Source organism: Manacus vitellinus, unplaced genomic scaffold (genome assembly GCF_001715985.3).
Source record: "Manacus vitellinus isolate BGI_N305 unplaced genomic scaffold, ASM171598v3 scaffold_21_pilon, whole genome shotgun sequence".
NCBI lineage: Eukaryota > Metazoa > Chordata > Aves > Passeriformes > Pipridae > Manacus > Manacus vitellinus.
In genome coordinates, this window is record NW_021939546.1 from 4763134 (window position 1) to 4776629 (window position 13496).

Genomic DNA, 13496 nt, shown 5'->3' on the forward strand with positions numbered 1-13496 from the left:
CAAAAATAATGGGCTGCCTTTTCCTAAGCTGTTTGCACAATAAATTAAGCAATATACCCCCCACTTTATAACAACAGCAATGTCTGAACAAGTGAAAGTAGGAGAGCCTTACCTTGTCAGGATGAACGACAAGCACTGCCCGTCGATACACCTTCTTCACCTGCTCTGGTGTCACAAGGTCTGCCATACTCACAGGTTTCCACCTGGTCTCCCCTGCCCACAATACTGTGTGCATTGTTGACAGCAGGGCTCTTATATTCCTCTCCTTCCCTTCAATCCATTCCAGAACCTGGAGAAAGGAATGTGTCTCAATTTATGCCTTACGTTAGATATTCCACTAGGACAAAGTTTCTTCATTTGAATAGCAATGACTCCAAGGAGAAGCTTACATTTCTTTCCATGCTTTAGAAAACCTTTGGAAGACATTTGTCTGTCTCTAATTGATCATTAATTTTTATGTCCCTGCTAAAAATACTGACTTGGTAACACTTCAGTCATTAGATGGAATAGTCAGAAGTTGTGGTTTCATATTTCAAACATAGAGCAGGACAGACTGAATTTCCTTCCCTTCTCAATAGATCTGCAGTTTGGCAATTTATTGAGGAGAGATGAGAGAATTCCAAAGCAGGCAAGATTAATGAGGCAGAGGATTAGTTCAATAAGCTGTACTTGCTAATCAGGGCTGGAGTGATGTTGAAGACCAGCAGCACAGACAGTAACACTGAGTGAGGCACTGTTGATGTGGTCTGGTTGAGGACAGAAATGTAACCTTGAAGTTTTAAATCTATTCAGGATGAATGACACATTGACTGTAAAACCATCACCAAGAATTTTGCTTACTTTTAGTTTTTCAGGGTCCATCTCCTTCGCCATTTCTTCTTTTCTCATCTCAGCTATTGTTTTGGGGCCCTTCTTGTCCTTGTGAGCATTAAAGCCTTGACCAGATAATAGATCTTCAAAATCTGCGGACACTTTTGGCTTTGAATCTTAAAAAACAAGATTTGAAGTTGTTATCACAATATGGGTGTATTTAACTCAGATTTTCTACCCAGGCTACCTCCCTCAATCACATTAAAAATCTCCCAGTGCTAATGAGCATGTGGATTCCCATAGAAGATCTTTAGGCTAATTTCACTTTTGAATTATTATTATTGAATCACAGTATCAGAGAATGGTTTGTGTTGGAAGGAACCTTAAAGCTCATCTAGTCCAAACCCTGCCATGGGCAGGGATATCTTCCTGTGGATTGGTTTGCTCCACACCCCGTCCAACCTGGCCTTGAACATTTCCAGGATTATTACTGAAGGCCATTTGGAATACAGGATTTCCTAAATAACAGCACACTTTAGAATCTAGGACAGGATATATCATCAAGTGATCAACATGACTTACTTGCTTAAGTGACCTGCAAAAGTGTTTGAGCATTATATCAACATGAGGAGCTAACCTGTGGGGTGGAACTCCGTGGCCCTTACCAACATTAGCAGGTCCTTTCCCCCGGTCGCCCTGTGCTCCAGGCATGGCTGAGAAGCTCACGTTGTAGTTGGGTTTGTTCTGAGGGGAAGCGTGGGGCACGCTGGGCTGGGCTTTGGGCTGAGCCTGCTGCCAGGTGTACCCAGTTCCCTGCTGCCAACCACTCCCGCCCATGGGCTGCGGCGACGGCTTCTGTGGTGACGGCGGGAACCCCCCGCCCATGCCTGTCGGAGTGGTCGGCTTGCTGGCAAAGGAAGGGCCACCTGCAGGAACAGGGAAAGGAGGGATGGTGGCTGTTACCAATAGGGTACTGACTTGCCTTCCCGAAAGGGAATCTAAGCAAAATCCCCCAGGTGTCTGGTTTCAGCTCTGCCACGAACTTGGTTTTGCAACATCAAGCAAAGCCCTTCAAATTCCCTGTCACTGCTCAGTGAGCTGGTTAAAGGAAAGCACCTGCCTTTGAGGATTGTACAGGAATTGGAGGAGTGGGTGGCTGCAGAAACACAGGGAAAGCTGTGTGTAGCTAACAAGGAGTCAAGCTCTGTGTGCATGGTGGCAACACAGAATCATAGAATGGTTTGGGTTGGAAGGGACCTTAAAGATCATCTGGTTCCAAACCCCCCTGCTGTGGGCATGGACACCTTCCACTAGACCACGTTGCTCAGAGCCCCATCCAACCAAGCCTTGAACACTACCAGGAATGGGGCAGCCACAGCTTCTCTGGGCAACCTGTGCCAGTGCCAACATCCAGTTGACGTGTTGAAATTCTATCTCCTCATGCTGTGCTGATGTAATGCCATCCCACAGAGTTGTGTGTTTCAGCACCTTATTACTTAGGGGATGCTTCTGTGGCTCTGTTTGGGGTGGGAGGTACCCAGTGTTAATGTTTTATTATTTGAGACTGACATCCACACTCGACTCTGAGCTCTGAAATGTGTCATGGAAACTGCATTAAGTGCTTTAGACTTAGTCATGAACAACAAAATGTGGTTAAATGTCCTGGGGATGCCAAGCCATTTGTTTTTAAACCCCACAACTTTCCTACAGAATCCATGCTTTAAAAGCACCTCGATGGCTCCAACATGGGTCTTGGCAGACTTTTTATTTTGCTCCTGCAGAGCAGCTTGAGATCCAGCAGAGGGAACTGGGAAACCTAATTCCAGAACCATGCTGGTACTGACGCAAAGGGGAAAACAAACATCAGACAAAACCACAACGGCTCCAAAGAGCTGAGGGCAGTGACAAAGGAAAAATCTATTTACCAGAGTCAGAGAAGCTGACATGCTGGGGCTTAAAGAAAACTTCAATAATTTCTCAGAACTGCCTTTTTAACTCTGGAGTTGAGGGTTTGCTGATTGTTTTATGTGATAAAACAAGGGAGAAAGGCTTGTCTGAGCAACCAAGCAAACAGTGCTTTTTAGCCAGGTGCAAATACTCCACCTTTAAAAAATACTGCAAATTAGAGGCAGATTAGTGAGGTTCCACAGGTTTCTTCACAAAACACAAAAATGAGTCAAGTCTAGAAAGAAACAATTCCTCTAGAACCCCAGTAGCTTTGAACAGCCAAATTCTCCTCCTATGCCTGTTAGTAGCAGTTCTCCAGTCAGAGTTGAACACAGAGCATCCTAAGCCAGTGTGTTTTAGACTTATTAGAAGTTATGCTTTGCAATTCATGGAGGTCCCAGCTGAGGTCCCAGCACATTGCCAGCAGATTTTTTGACAGAGGATCAAGAAAACCGCAGATCTGTGAGAGCTTCCAGAGAATCAGGCAGAAGGCAAAGCTTGACAGCAGCACTGGTGTGCAGGTAGGTTGAGAGGACCCTCACATACCAGGCTGTTCAGCCTATTTCTCTAAAAGAATGCTGGTAATTTATTCTTTTATTTACTCAGTAAGAGATGCAAACCTGCTAAACTTGCTCCAAGAGTCCCCAGGTCAGCAAACGGATCCAGTGTTTGGGGTTTAGGCTGATGAGTAGGAGTGCTGTGGAGGGATCCTGTAGGACTGGTGGCAGCAGACTTACTTCCCATTCCTAGGCCACCTTAAAGGGAAAAGACATATATATGTATAAAACAAAAAATAACTCATTTTTTACCCCTGTTTGACATGAGTGCAGCTCTTACCCAGTGCTCAGTCACATGATGTTAGTAGACTATTAAAACTGAGGCAGGTTCCTAAGCAGCCTCAGCTCAGCGTTGGCCCAGACTAGTTGCACACCCACTCACAATTAGGCTCAGCACAGGAATGTTCCCTAGACTGTCTGCAGTGACAGAGTAATTATGACAAAAGGATATATTTTAAGAACTAAAAGCCTTCAGGAAGCAACCTTGGTAGGACATACCAAATCCCAAGATTAGAAAGAATCGTGCAACTATTTAGTGGCATCCCAGGAATGCACAGCACTTCCCAGGTCCTTCTGGTGGCTCTGCACTGGAATGAAACACACCTATGTACACCCTCACCAAGCACCTATCTGGCTTTGAGGAAACAAACCCAGATTTTTTTGAACAGAAGGAGTTTAGAAGTCTTTAGCCAGATCCTCACCTGGATGGCTGGGAGACCAGGGCAACAGGTACAGCAAACCTGCTGCAGTTCAGCTGACATAACTGACATATTCATTGAGGTTTTGGTGTGTTCCTCAAGGCTTTAAGCAGCAGAAAGAGGGAGCCTGTTCTCTGTCCTACCTCTCTCAGGGCTCCTTAAGGTTTGGTTTTGCTAAACACCCTGAATTTTTGTGATACATACCTGCTTTGTTGGGCCAGTCCCAACCACTGGAAACATCTGGTTGTATGGAAACTGTTGGAGTGCTAGAAGCTGAGGAGAATGATTAATATAAATATCTCAAAGTAGTACAGGAAAACCAACATAATCCAGTGTCTGCTAAAAGATACTTGAACTCTATGAGCAAGGTCTATGAACCTCTAGTGGAAGATGTCCTGCACAGGGCAGGGGACTGGAAATGGAGGATGTTTCAGGTCCCTTCCTACCTTAACCCTTCTAGGATTCTATGAGTCCAAGAGCAGGGGACAAAGAGCAGGAGACACAGTATTGTGTCCACCCTTGTGAACTTCTCCCCCATGATGGGCATTACAATTTTAATGTTTTTTTTCTGATCTCGTGCTATTCAGAAGTAAGTGGAGAAGGACACAGATTTACAGTGCTCATATTATGATAACTTTGGTCAGAGCCTTTATATACTTATTTATAAAATCTTTCCTACCAAACTAACACATGGGGGGTTGTGTTGCTGAATACATCTCAACCCAAGGAAATATTCTACATGAAAAGGGCAAGAGAAAACAAACAAAGTAAAGCAGCCCACACAGATGTAAACCAAAAAGGACACACACAGCCCGTCCTTTAACCCTGTCTCACATAAAGCCTGGATGTCTAAGGCATTCACCCTGGCAGCATTTCATTATCCACAGATATCAGCACTGTCATTTAATACTTCACCATGCTGAGATGCCATTGAAATTCCCTTCATTAGTGCAGCCAGCTCCAAGTGTGACCCCATGTCTTAATCACAGAGTGAATATCGAGTACCCAAGTCTGGAAAAACAAGGATGTGAGCAGTGCCAGCAGCACACTACTTGCCTCCTTGGACATTCCAGCTTTCCAGGGAGATGGTTTCACCCAAAGGACATGTGTTAGATGGTCAGACACAAACAAATCCATTTCTGAATGTGTTTCAGAGAAGGTTACAACATTAAATTTTGGCATGGGGGAGAAGGTTACAACTAAGGAATGTTTCAAACGAAGAGAAGAAAGTCCAGTAAAGGAAAAAAATTCCTTCTCTTCACATAAGAGTCAAATTCATCTGTGAATTTGGTCAGGGTTACTATAGAATCTAAAGAAAGTAGATGCCTATAACTAAAATCACCAAAGGATGTGTGTTTTCTCTAGCAGACCATGCTGTATTTAGTCAATTAATGATAGTTTGGTTCAAGTGAGACCTTATAGCCACAGGAATATGAGAGCAGACATTCTTCATGGTCTCTTTTTTTTTCATTTGTATAAATAGCTTATTAATTTAGTCTAAGACTTGAGCAAAACTAGGCTCATCCTACCACACTTAAAATGATGAATATGCTTTAAGTCTGAAATCTCTTTCCTGTTTAGTGGGGTTTCTGTGGTTTTGAGCCATTTTATGCTGAGCATCAGTTTGTACTTAATGGCTCCACGGCTATTTAAAAGTAGCATTTCACATTTATTTAAATATAGAATAACCTCCCTTTCTTACCCATGTGAAAGGGATCACTGTGCACAGTTGGTGAAGGGCTTCTTGTGGCTTGAAGGAAAGGATCCCCAGGGACAGCAGATGAACCAAGGAAGGAACCTAGGAGGTCGGGACCAGCTTGCTTGGGGCTACTTCCAAATGGATCAAAGGCAGTGGCTGTAAAAACACATTTGAGAAAACTAAATTATTAACTTGTACAATGAATTGGCTTCAGGGGAAAGACACTGGGACATGGAGAGATACAATCCATACAAGCTGTGCACTGTGTTAATGATGCTACTTATTACTTAAGTTTCTCAATCAATTACTACTCTCATCTCATGCTCTTATTCTTGCTTTCTTGGCTTGGAACAATTTCGCTGTGTGATCCTGGCTCTACAAAGCACAACAACAATATCCATAAATATTTTCCTGATCTGTTACTGCACCTCTGCCTTGTGAGATGTGTCTGCATGACCTTCCCACCCCTGGGCAAATGCCCCAGATTGAGCCTACAACAGCCACAGCAAGATGAACCTTCTCCAGGTAAAAGCAACCCAGTTTCTTCCGCTGAAACTTGTATTCTTCTCTGCTCTCTTTTCCCTTCCTCTGTTCACTTAACCCTCCAAAAGATCCCTCTTTCTAATATCTATCCAGCCATTCCTTCTGCCTGCCTGGTCCTGGTCTATCTTGGAAGAAACAAAAGTTCTGTGTTTCCTAGTCCAGGATCAATATCACAGCTCCATACCCACTAAGTTAAAAGAGAAATTAAATTCAAAGTGCTATGGGTCTACCCAAAACCTGAGAGGATTTTTTTTTTTAAACTAACAAGCTCCTCCTATGCATTATTGGACACATAGGAAGAGCAAAACTGAGGATCTCCAGTGGCTGTTGATGTAAGGAGCCACCAAACATTTGGGTGTGCTCCAGTAGAGACTTTAGGGAACAAACTGGGTCATGTTCTTGACTGCGAAGGTGCACCACCAAGGCTGGTGTCTTGGCATCCCCCACAGCTCTTAATTTTCACAAAATGGGGGTACCCAAGAGGAAAACAAGAGGCCGGAGCCTCTCACCCAGTGGGTTCTCAAAGCACGTGCCCCAGGTCCCACGCGGCACAGCCACCATTACCTTCTCCCACCCTTGGGGACGGGGATGGGGACGCTGAGGCCGCGGAACGCCGAGGAGTTGACTGCACAGATCCAGGTCCCCCCACATGGAAAACCTCCTCAGCAGCAGGCTGTCCGCTCTGACTCGGGGCACTCGGCCCTCCAAACAAATCACTCAGCAAGTCTGAGTTAGAGGGGGCAGCTGTGGGCTGTGAGGGAAAGTTCTTGCTCATAGGGCTGCCATCCAGGCCCAGCAGGTCCACATCTTCAGGAGGGGGTGGTGCTGGAGGTTCTTGTTGCTTTTTGCTGTGTTTTGGTGTCCCGTGGGGCTTGTCACCGCTGGCATTACTGTGCTGACTGGAAAGGGACAAGAGTTCGTCATCTGACTGTTCGCTTTCCTCATGCACCAACGCTGCTCGATCCTCTGAGGTGGGGTGAGAGCTACTTTTGTCAGATTTCTGATCTAAATGATGATTAAAAATAAAATTAGGTATCTGTTAGTTGTGTCATCACAAAGGTCCCATAAAAGTCAGCTTACAAGCAGAACACAAAGCTACTGAGAATATCACAGCAGGACATCACCCCAAAAGCTACTGAGAATATCACCCCAAAAGGGGTGTCCAGCCCTGGCACAGGCTGCTGAGGGCAGTGGCTGAGTCCCCATCCCTGGAGGGATTTAAAAGCCGTGTGAATGTGGCACTTGGGGACATGGGTGGCAGCCTTGGCAGCGCTGGAGAACAGTTGGACTTGATGACCTTAAAGGTCTTTTCCAGCCTAAATGATTCCATGATTCCTTTGCAAAGACTAACCTAAATTTTATCATCAAGGTTTATTTAAAGTTTTAGCATCAGAGGCCTCAGGTGAAGCTTCACACTAGAACTATGTCAATAATCATCCTAGGCCAGCAGCACAGGCCAGCGATGTTTGAAGAGGACATTGCAGGAAATTAATTCCCACTCAATTGCAACATAAGGGTGTGCCCAGCTACAACACTGTGATCTAATGGGAAAGCCATGCTACAATGGGATCCTTCAGCCTGGCTCTGTGCTCCAAGGAGGGGGGAAAAAAGCTGTTTATCTTGTTCAAAGCAGATTTGACTTTGAAGACCAAGCCTGTGTACCTTGCCAGCTGAGAGAGGAGAAGAATGCACTCTGCCCAACATTCCTGATGTTATCCTGGGGTGAATCCGTGGGACCTCTGCCTGCAGCACAGAGCACCAGAGACATACAATCAAGCTAAACCAAGCTCAGCCTGTAGGTAAGCATGTAAATGGATAAATCTCTGCTGCCCTTACCTGCCAAAGCAAGAGTGTCCTGGTGCTCCTGGTGAGAGGAGAAGAGGATGGATGGATTGATGTCTTTTGTGGTGAAGTTCTCCCATGGGGGAGTTAGTTCAGTTTGTCTATCTGTGGACTGTATTTCTATGTCCAGTATAACATGAAAGAGCTGAGGATATTTGTCTGGAGAGTCACAGGCATCCAATTCAGGCCTAAAGGGGACAAGAGTGGTAGAGTTTTAAAGGGAAGAACATTTCTGGCAAGCTATATAAAGTCTCTCAATATATGCAGGCACAGAGACTTCTCGTATTTCATCTGTGACTGTTCTCCCTCAGCCTTCATAAGGCTTTTATGTGTCAGGTATGATTAATGTTCAACTTCAGATACTCACTTGGTGAATTTTAGAGTGGTTGTTCCCAGGGCTATGAATCCAGTATGAAATTGAATTTGGAATATTTGTGTGTTGGTCATCTGAAAAAAAAAACAAACAAAAAACCAACCTGCAGAGCACCGGATTGAACAAGTGCTTAAATTCCTGAAATTAAAATAGCTGTTTATATGCAGTTAGTTAAGTCTACCCTACTACCAGCTACTATATAGACTATTCTTAACTGCTGCATAAGATAATTCATTCTGCTTGTTCTACAGGCAGCAGAGCTTTTCCTTCTCAATATTCCCAAATATTCCAAATATTTCCATCTGCCTTAAACCCTGCTGCTGCAGCCTCCACATAGCAGAAAGCCTTCATAGCCTTCAGGTCCCTGCTTCCCTTTATTTCTGGGATCCACTCATTAGTTTTGCAATTAAATGAAGCTGTTTCCACAGTTTCATTTAATGAAATTATTTATTTGTTATTTTATTTATTTATAAACAAAAGAAATAAATAAAGTAAATTTTATTAGTTATTAATATAAATAATTAAATTTAAATAGGTTTGAGAGCAACAGGTTTGTACCCCAGGAAAACATAAGAGCCTTTCACTTGCAGCAGAGGCTTCAGGAAAATATTATCTCTACAGCAACCAGCACCAGTAACAAATGGGGAAGACAAAAACATTCACTGGTCACTCTGCCACTTGAATATTAAGGTTTCCAACATATAATCAGGCAAATTATCAAGGTCCCATGTTTAGCCACCTCTTGGTTCCTCACATTGCCTCTACCACACAAGAGAAGTTAAACAAGCTCCTACTTTGGCTTGAAGACGTCCCCCAATGGTGGATCTCATGTGGTAGACAGAAACAACGACATCTCCATGGACAGTGGCTCCCAGGGGAATTAGGACTTTCCCTTCTTGCACACGGTATTCTCTTTGAGGGGAAGAGAAGGAAATCCACAGTTAAGGTCCCTCCTACCACCCATCATCAGGCTCAACATAAAACTGTCATCTCCTTCAGGGCAAGCAGGGAGAAGGAGCATTCAGTGCTCTGTTTGGTGTTAGGGTGAGTTAAAACAAAATTATTTCAGGGGGTAAACCAACACAGCACTGAACAATCCCACCACATGACAACCTCAGACTCACTCTGGCTTTTTATTTCAACACTAAGCACTAACTTTCAATTAATTTTGATTAATATCTTCATTTATCAGGCAGCCTGACAAAGTTATTAGACATATTCCAGCAAAATGAAGCTCCTAAGGATGGGAGGAGGTCACAGAACTCACTTCATCCTCTCATACTCCTGGGCAGTGGTGAGGATCCTGGTCTCTCCGCTGAGGATGTCACAGAAGGGCCGGCAGCCGTTGCGTTGCTTGTTGAAACAGGGGACAGGGCTGAGGGTGACTGACTTGATAGTGAGTGGTTTGCAGTGAGGAACGATGGGCTTGTCTGCTATTAGATCACAAATATATCCTATGTACCTGCAGGCAGAGAAAGCCAGTGCTGAAATCGCCATCCCAGGTGACCAATTTCCATTTCATACTCGAAGTCTACCTTGCAATCCAGTGAAAGTGCCATTGTACTCCATGTACTCCAGCATCCTTGCAGCTGGCACAAAACCTACACCTCTGTTTCTGTAAGGATGCGGCTGACACAGGAGAGGGATTCACCCAGGCCCTGTTAACCACAGGTTCATCACAGGAAGGTTTGGGTTAGAATGGACCTTTAACAGTCATCTGGTCCAACCCCCTGCAACAGGCAGGGACATCTTCAACTGAAATAATAGGATAATTCAGGTTGGAAGAGACAGCTGAAGTTCACCTCTCCAGCTCTTTGCTCAGGGCAGGACCAGCTTCCCAACTCTATCTCAGAACTGGACTATGTGCTGGGGTAATACCCAACCAGGAATCTCCAAGGACAGCAATCCCACAGCCACTCTGGACAACCAATTCAGCATGCGTTCACCACTTCACTACTTATTTCTGAGGAGCAAAGTGGAGTCTGAATGTCTGTCTCAGCCTGGGGCTGGGCACACAGTGCCAAAACACACGACAGGGACTCAGGCAGTTTTTACCATGAAGAATACACATCATAGGGTTTAGTCAGGATTCTGTACCTCCTGTGAGATGGCCACAGTACAATTCCAGGTCTCTTTGTGTTCAGCAGCTGCATGGCAGGGCCAGGACTAGAGAAGAGGTGACAGAAACAGAACATGGCGCTGACCAGAACTGCTGAGGCTGCACGGCCGTCCTGTCAGAAGGGGCAGGGAAAGAAAAGTGTGTGAGTATCAGACAAATCCTTAGAATTTCAGCTCTTCCTTAAATCATAAAAAATCATTTGTCCAGAAAGACTAGGATTGAGACCACCAGCTGATGAGGATTTTTCTGTTTTGTGTCATTTGTTTAATATCCAGGACTTCAGTGAGTGGCACTGGCCTGGATCAAAGTTAAGGTAATATCCAGGGAGCAGCCAAAGCTGAGGATGGTTTAGGCTTGGTTTTAAAGCCCATAAGTACATTTTATCTGCAAATGTTGGTGTTTCATGGCTGCTCTCAAACTGTAATATTACAATTATTTCAAACATAGGCCTGGAAGTGACTACAGGGATCAGTGTACACCCATCCCACATGTGCAGATACTTGTCTAAGAGAATTATCCTGGAAGAGTTCATAAAAAAAAAAAATCCAGCCCGAGGCTCCCTCACCCAAACACCTCCACAGCCCTCAAGCTACAGAATGTTCCTTAACAAGTCTATGGGGCTTTTCAGGGTGATTAAGGATGAAAGTATGATGAGTAGGATGAGTCAGATTGATGGACCAAAAATACAGAAAGAGCAGGAAAAAATCAGTGTATCCCCAATGCCCTGAGTCCTTCCTATACTCAGGAATATAGGAGGTGATGAGTCATATGGACTCTACCCCAGCTCTGGTGAACCAAACAAAAAGAAAAAGCCCTTCCACCAAAATCCAGCTCTGGATATTCATGGCACAGTGATGGATATGAGAACCTGCTCAATCCTGCCAGAGTACCATGACACCCAGCTCATGTCCCCCTCGTGTCAGAGGGGACAGAAGATCCCAGAACTCAAAACTCATTTCCAAGGAAGAAGTAGGAAAGCTACTGCCCCATCAGGCAAGCAGTCCCCCTCAAAGTCTGACACAAGTTAAAAGTTATACAGAATCATAAAATCCCAGACTGGTTTGGGCTGGGAGGGACCTTAAAGCCTATCCAGTCCCACCTCCTGCCATGGGCAGGGACACCTTCCATTAGACCAGGTTGCTCCAAGCCCCGTCCAACCTGGCCTCGAACACTTCCAGGGATGGGGCAGCCACAGCTTCTCTGGACAACCTGTGCCAGGGCCTCACCAAATGGCATTCCAGCCATTTTCTGTAGGATTTGCCATGCTGGAGCTGACCCAGACCCTGGGAACCTGCTTGACATTAACAGGCTGTTTCCTTTTTTAAGGTTTAGCCCCTTGCAATTGCTTCTGACAAGATCTCTCAGATTCATATAAACCAAGTGGGCTTCTGCAGACTTGTTAGTGTTGGAAAGGACTCCCTATACTTTACAGCATTATCCTGATATTCATTGCTCAAAGGACAGTAAAGGAATTTGATTCTTGAGCTAATTTCCAGGACTGGAGGCATCAAGTGCATCTTCCTCTCTATTTGAAGGGAATTTACATCTGGTAGCCTCTGGCTGTGCTGTGCAAGGCAGAAATGCCAGACTCATATGTGAGGTCTATGCAATTTGGGATCAGTCATTTCCTCCGTTCCTCCCAGTTTATGCTGATCAGGGCTGACAGCCTCCTGGATTTAATTTAGGCTCCAGGAGCAGAACACTACTCTGCTTTTGGGCATTGCTGTCTGTCAGTATGAAAGGCTGTACGGGGTAAATTACAGATTAGTCCTACAGAATCACACCACTCTTCTGCAGCCCATCTACACTTTGCCCTGTGCTGAATCACCCTTGTGAGGGATTTACCATTTCAGCTGTGCTGCACAAAGAGCAGCAGAAGGCAGCTGGGCTGCTTCAGCCAGGCCTGACAAGTACTGATAGCAAGAGACTTCAACATTCTCAGATTCACAGTCTGACAGAATTGCCATCTATGTGTGTTCTGTCCAATTTCCATCAGCTTTCAGTCTGGAGCCTCCGTTTTCTCCTGCGACTACTTAAAATAAAGTGTGAAGTCATAGAATCCCAGAATGGTTTGGGTTGGGAGGGACCTTAAAGCCCATCCAGTCCCACCCCCTGCCATGGGCAGGGACACCACCCACTAGATCAGGTTGCTCCAACCTGGCCTTGAACATTTCCAGGGATGGGGCAGCCAAAGCTGCTCTGGACAGCCTGTTCAACTAGGCAAATCACAGCAGTCTGACAACTCTTAGAGTAGGTTCTCAGGTGAAATTCAAACGTTTTTGCTCCTCATCACCTCTACAGTTCACTGCTAGAACAGTTGTAACCTCTCTGGCTTTGCATTCCTGCTTCTTGTTCAGTGTTACCCCTCCCAGCTTATCTCTACAGCTGCACATGGAAGATGATGTCCCTCTCTATGAGTTTTATTACATCCCTTTTACTTTTAGAAGCTGTCCCCCTCCTTGCACACAGACTCCAAACATGCAATATGACTTATGGCTCATCATGTGGTGACTTTTTGGTCACTCTGTACGTACCATGCAGTGGATGACACAGACATTTTTGGGGTTCTGCTGCAGCCAGTTGTGCATGTTCTTGCAGACAGCGTAGAGGTTGTGCAGACTGGGTGCCTGTCGGACTGGCCAGCTACATTCAGACACCTGCAGGAAGGGCACCAGCAACATAACCAGCTTTGTAAGAGCATTAAGCCAGGCCTGCTTTACAAATGCTTTCTCCCCAGAAACCTACTTCCCTTTTACAACCTACAGTTATGTGCTTGAAACCTGCTCCATCTCTCCCCACGCATAATTCTGCAACGTGATTTCCATGAATGATGAGGAGGCAAACAAAAAAGCATTCTCAGTCAAATAACATAAAACTGATGTGTTGGTCCTGACTGCACATTTTTAAA

At 45.0% G+C, this 13496-nt stretch overlaps 1 protein-coding gene across 1 annotated transcript in view; it reads right to left on the reverse strand.

Moving 5' to 3' along the window:
- DNAJC6 (DnaJ heat shock protein family (Hsp40) member C6) overlaps positions 1-13496 on the reverse strand; it is a 43608-nt gene that overhangs the window by 2966 nt on the left and 27146 nt on the right. Inside the window, exons 5-18 of the mRNA XM_018072334.2 lie at positions 13123-13245; positions 10567-10700; positions 9737-9931; positions 9264-9381; positions 8464-8543; positions 8091-8284; positions 7917-7997; positions 6819-7259; positions 5715-5867; positions 4217-4285; positions 3378-3512; positions 1476-1736; positions 841-986; positions 113-289 (exon numbers count right to left, since the gene is read on the reverse strand). Coding sequence (XP_017927823.1) covers positions 113-289; positions 841-986; positions 1476-1736; positions 3378-3512; positions 4217-4285; positions 5715-5867; positions 6819-7259; positions 7917-7997; positions 8091-8284; positions 8464-8543; positions 9264-9381; positions 9737-9931; positions 10567-10700; positions 13123-13245 — 2307 coding nt within the window. The remainder of the gene's footprint in view (positions 1-112; positions 290-840; positions 987-1475; positions 1737-3377; positions 3513-4216; positions 4286-5714; positions 5868-6818; positions 7260-7916; positions 7998-8090; positions 8285-8463; positions 8544-9263; positions 9382-9736; positions 9932-10566; positions 10701-13122; positions 13246-13496) is intronic.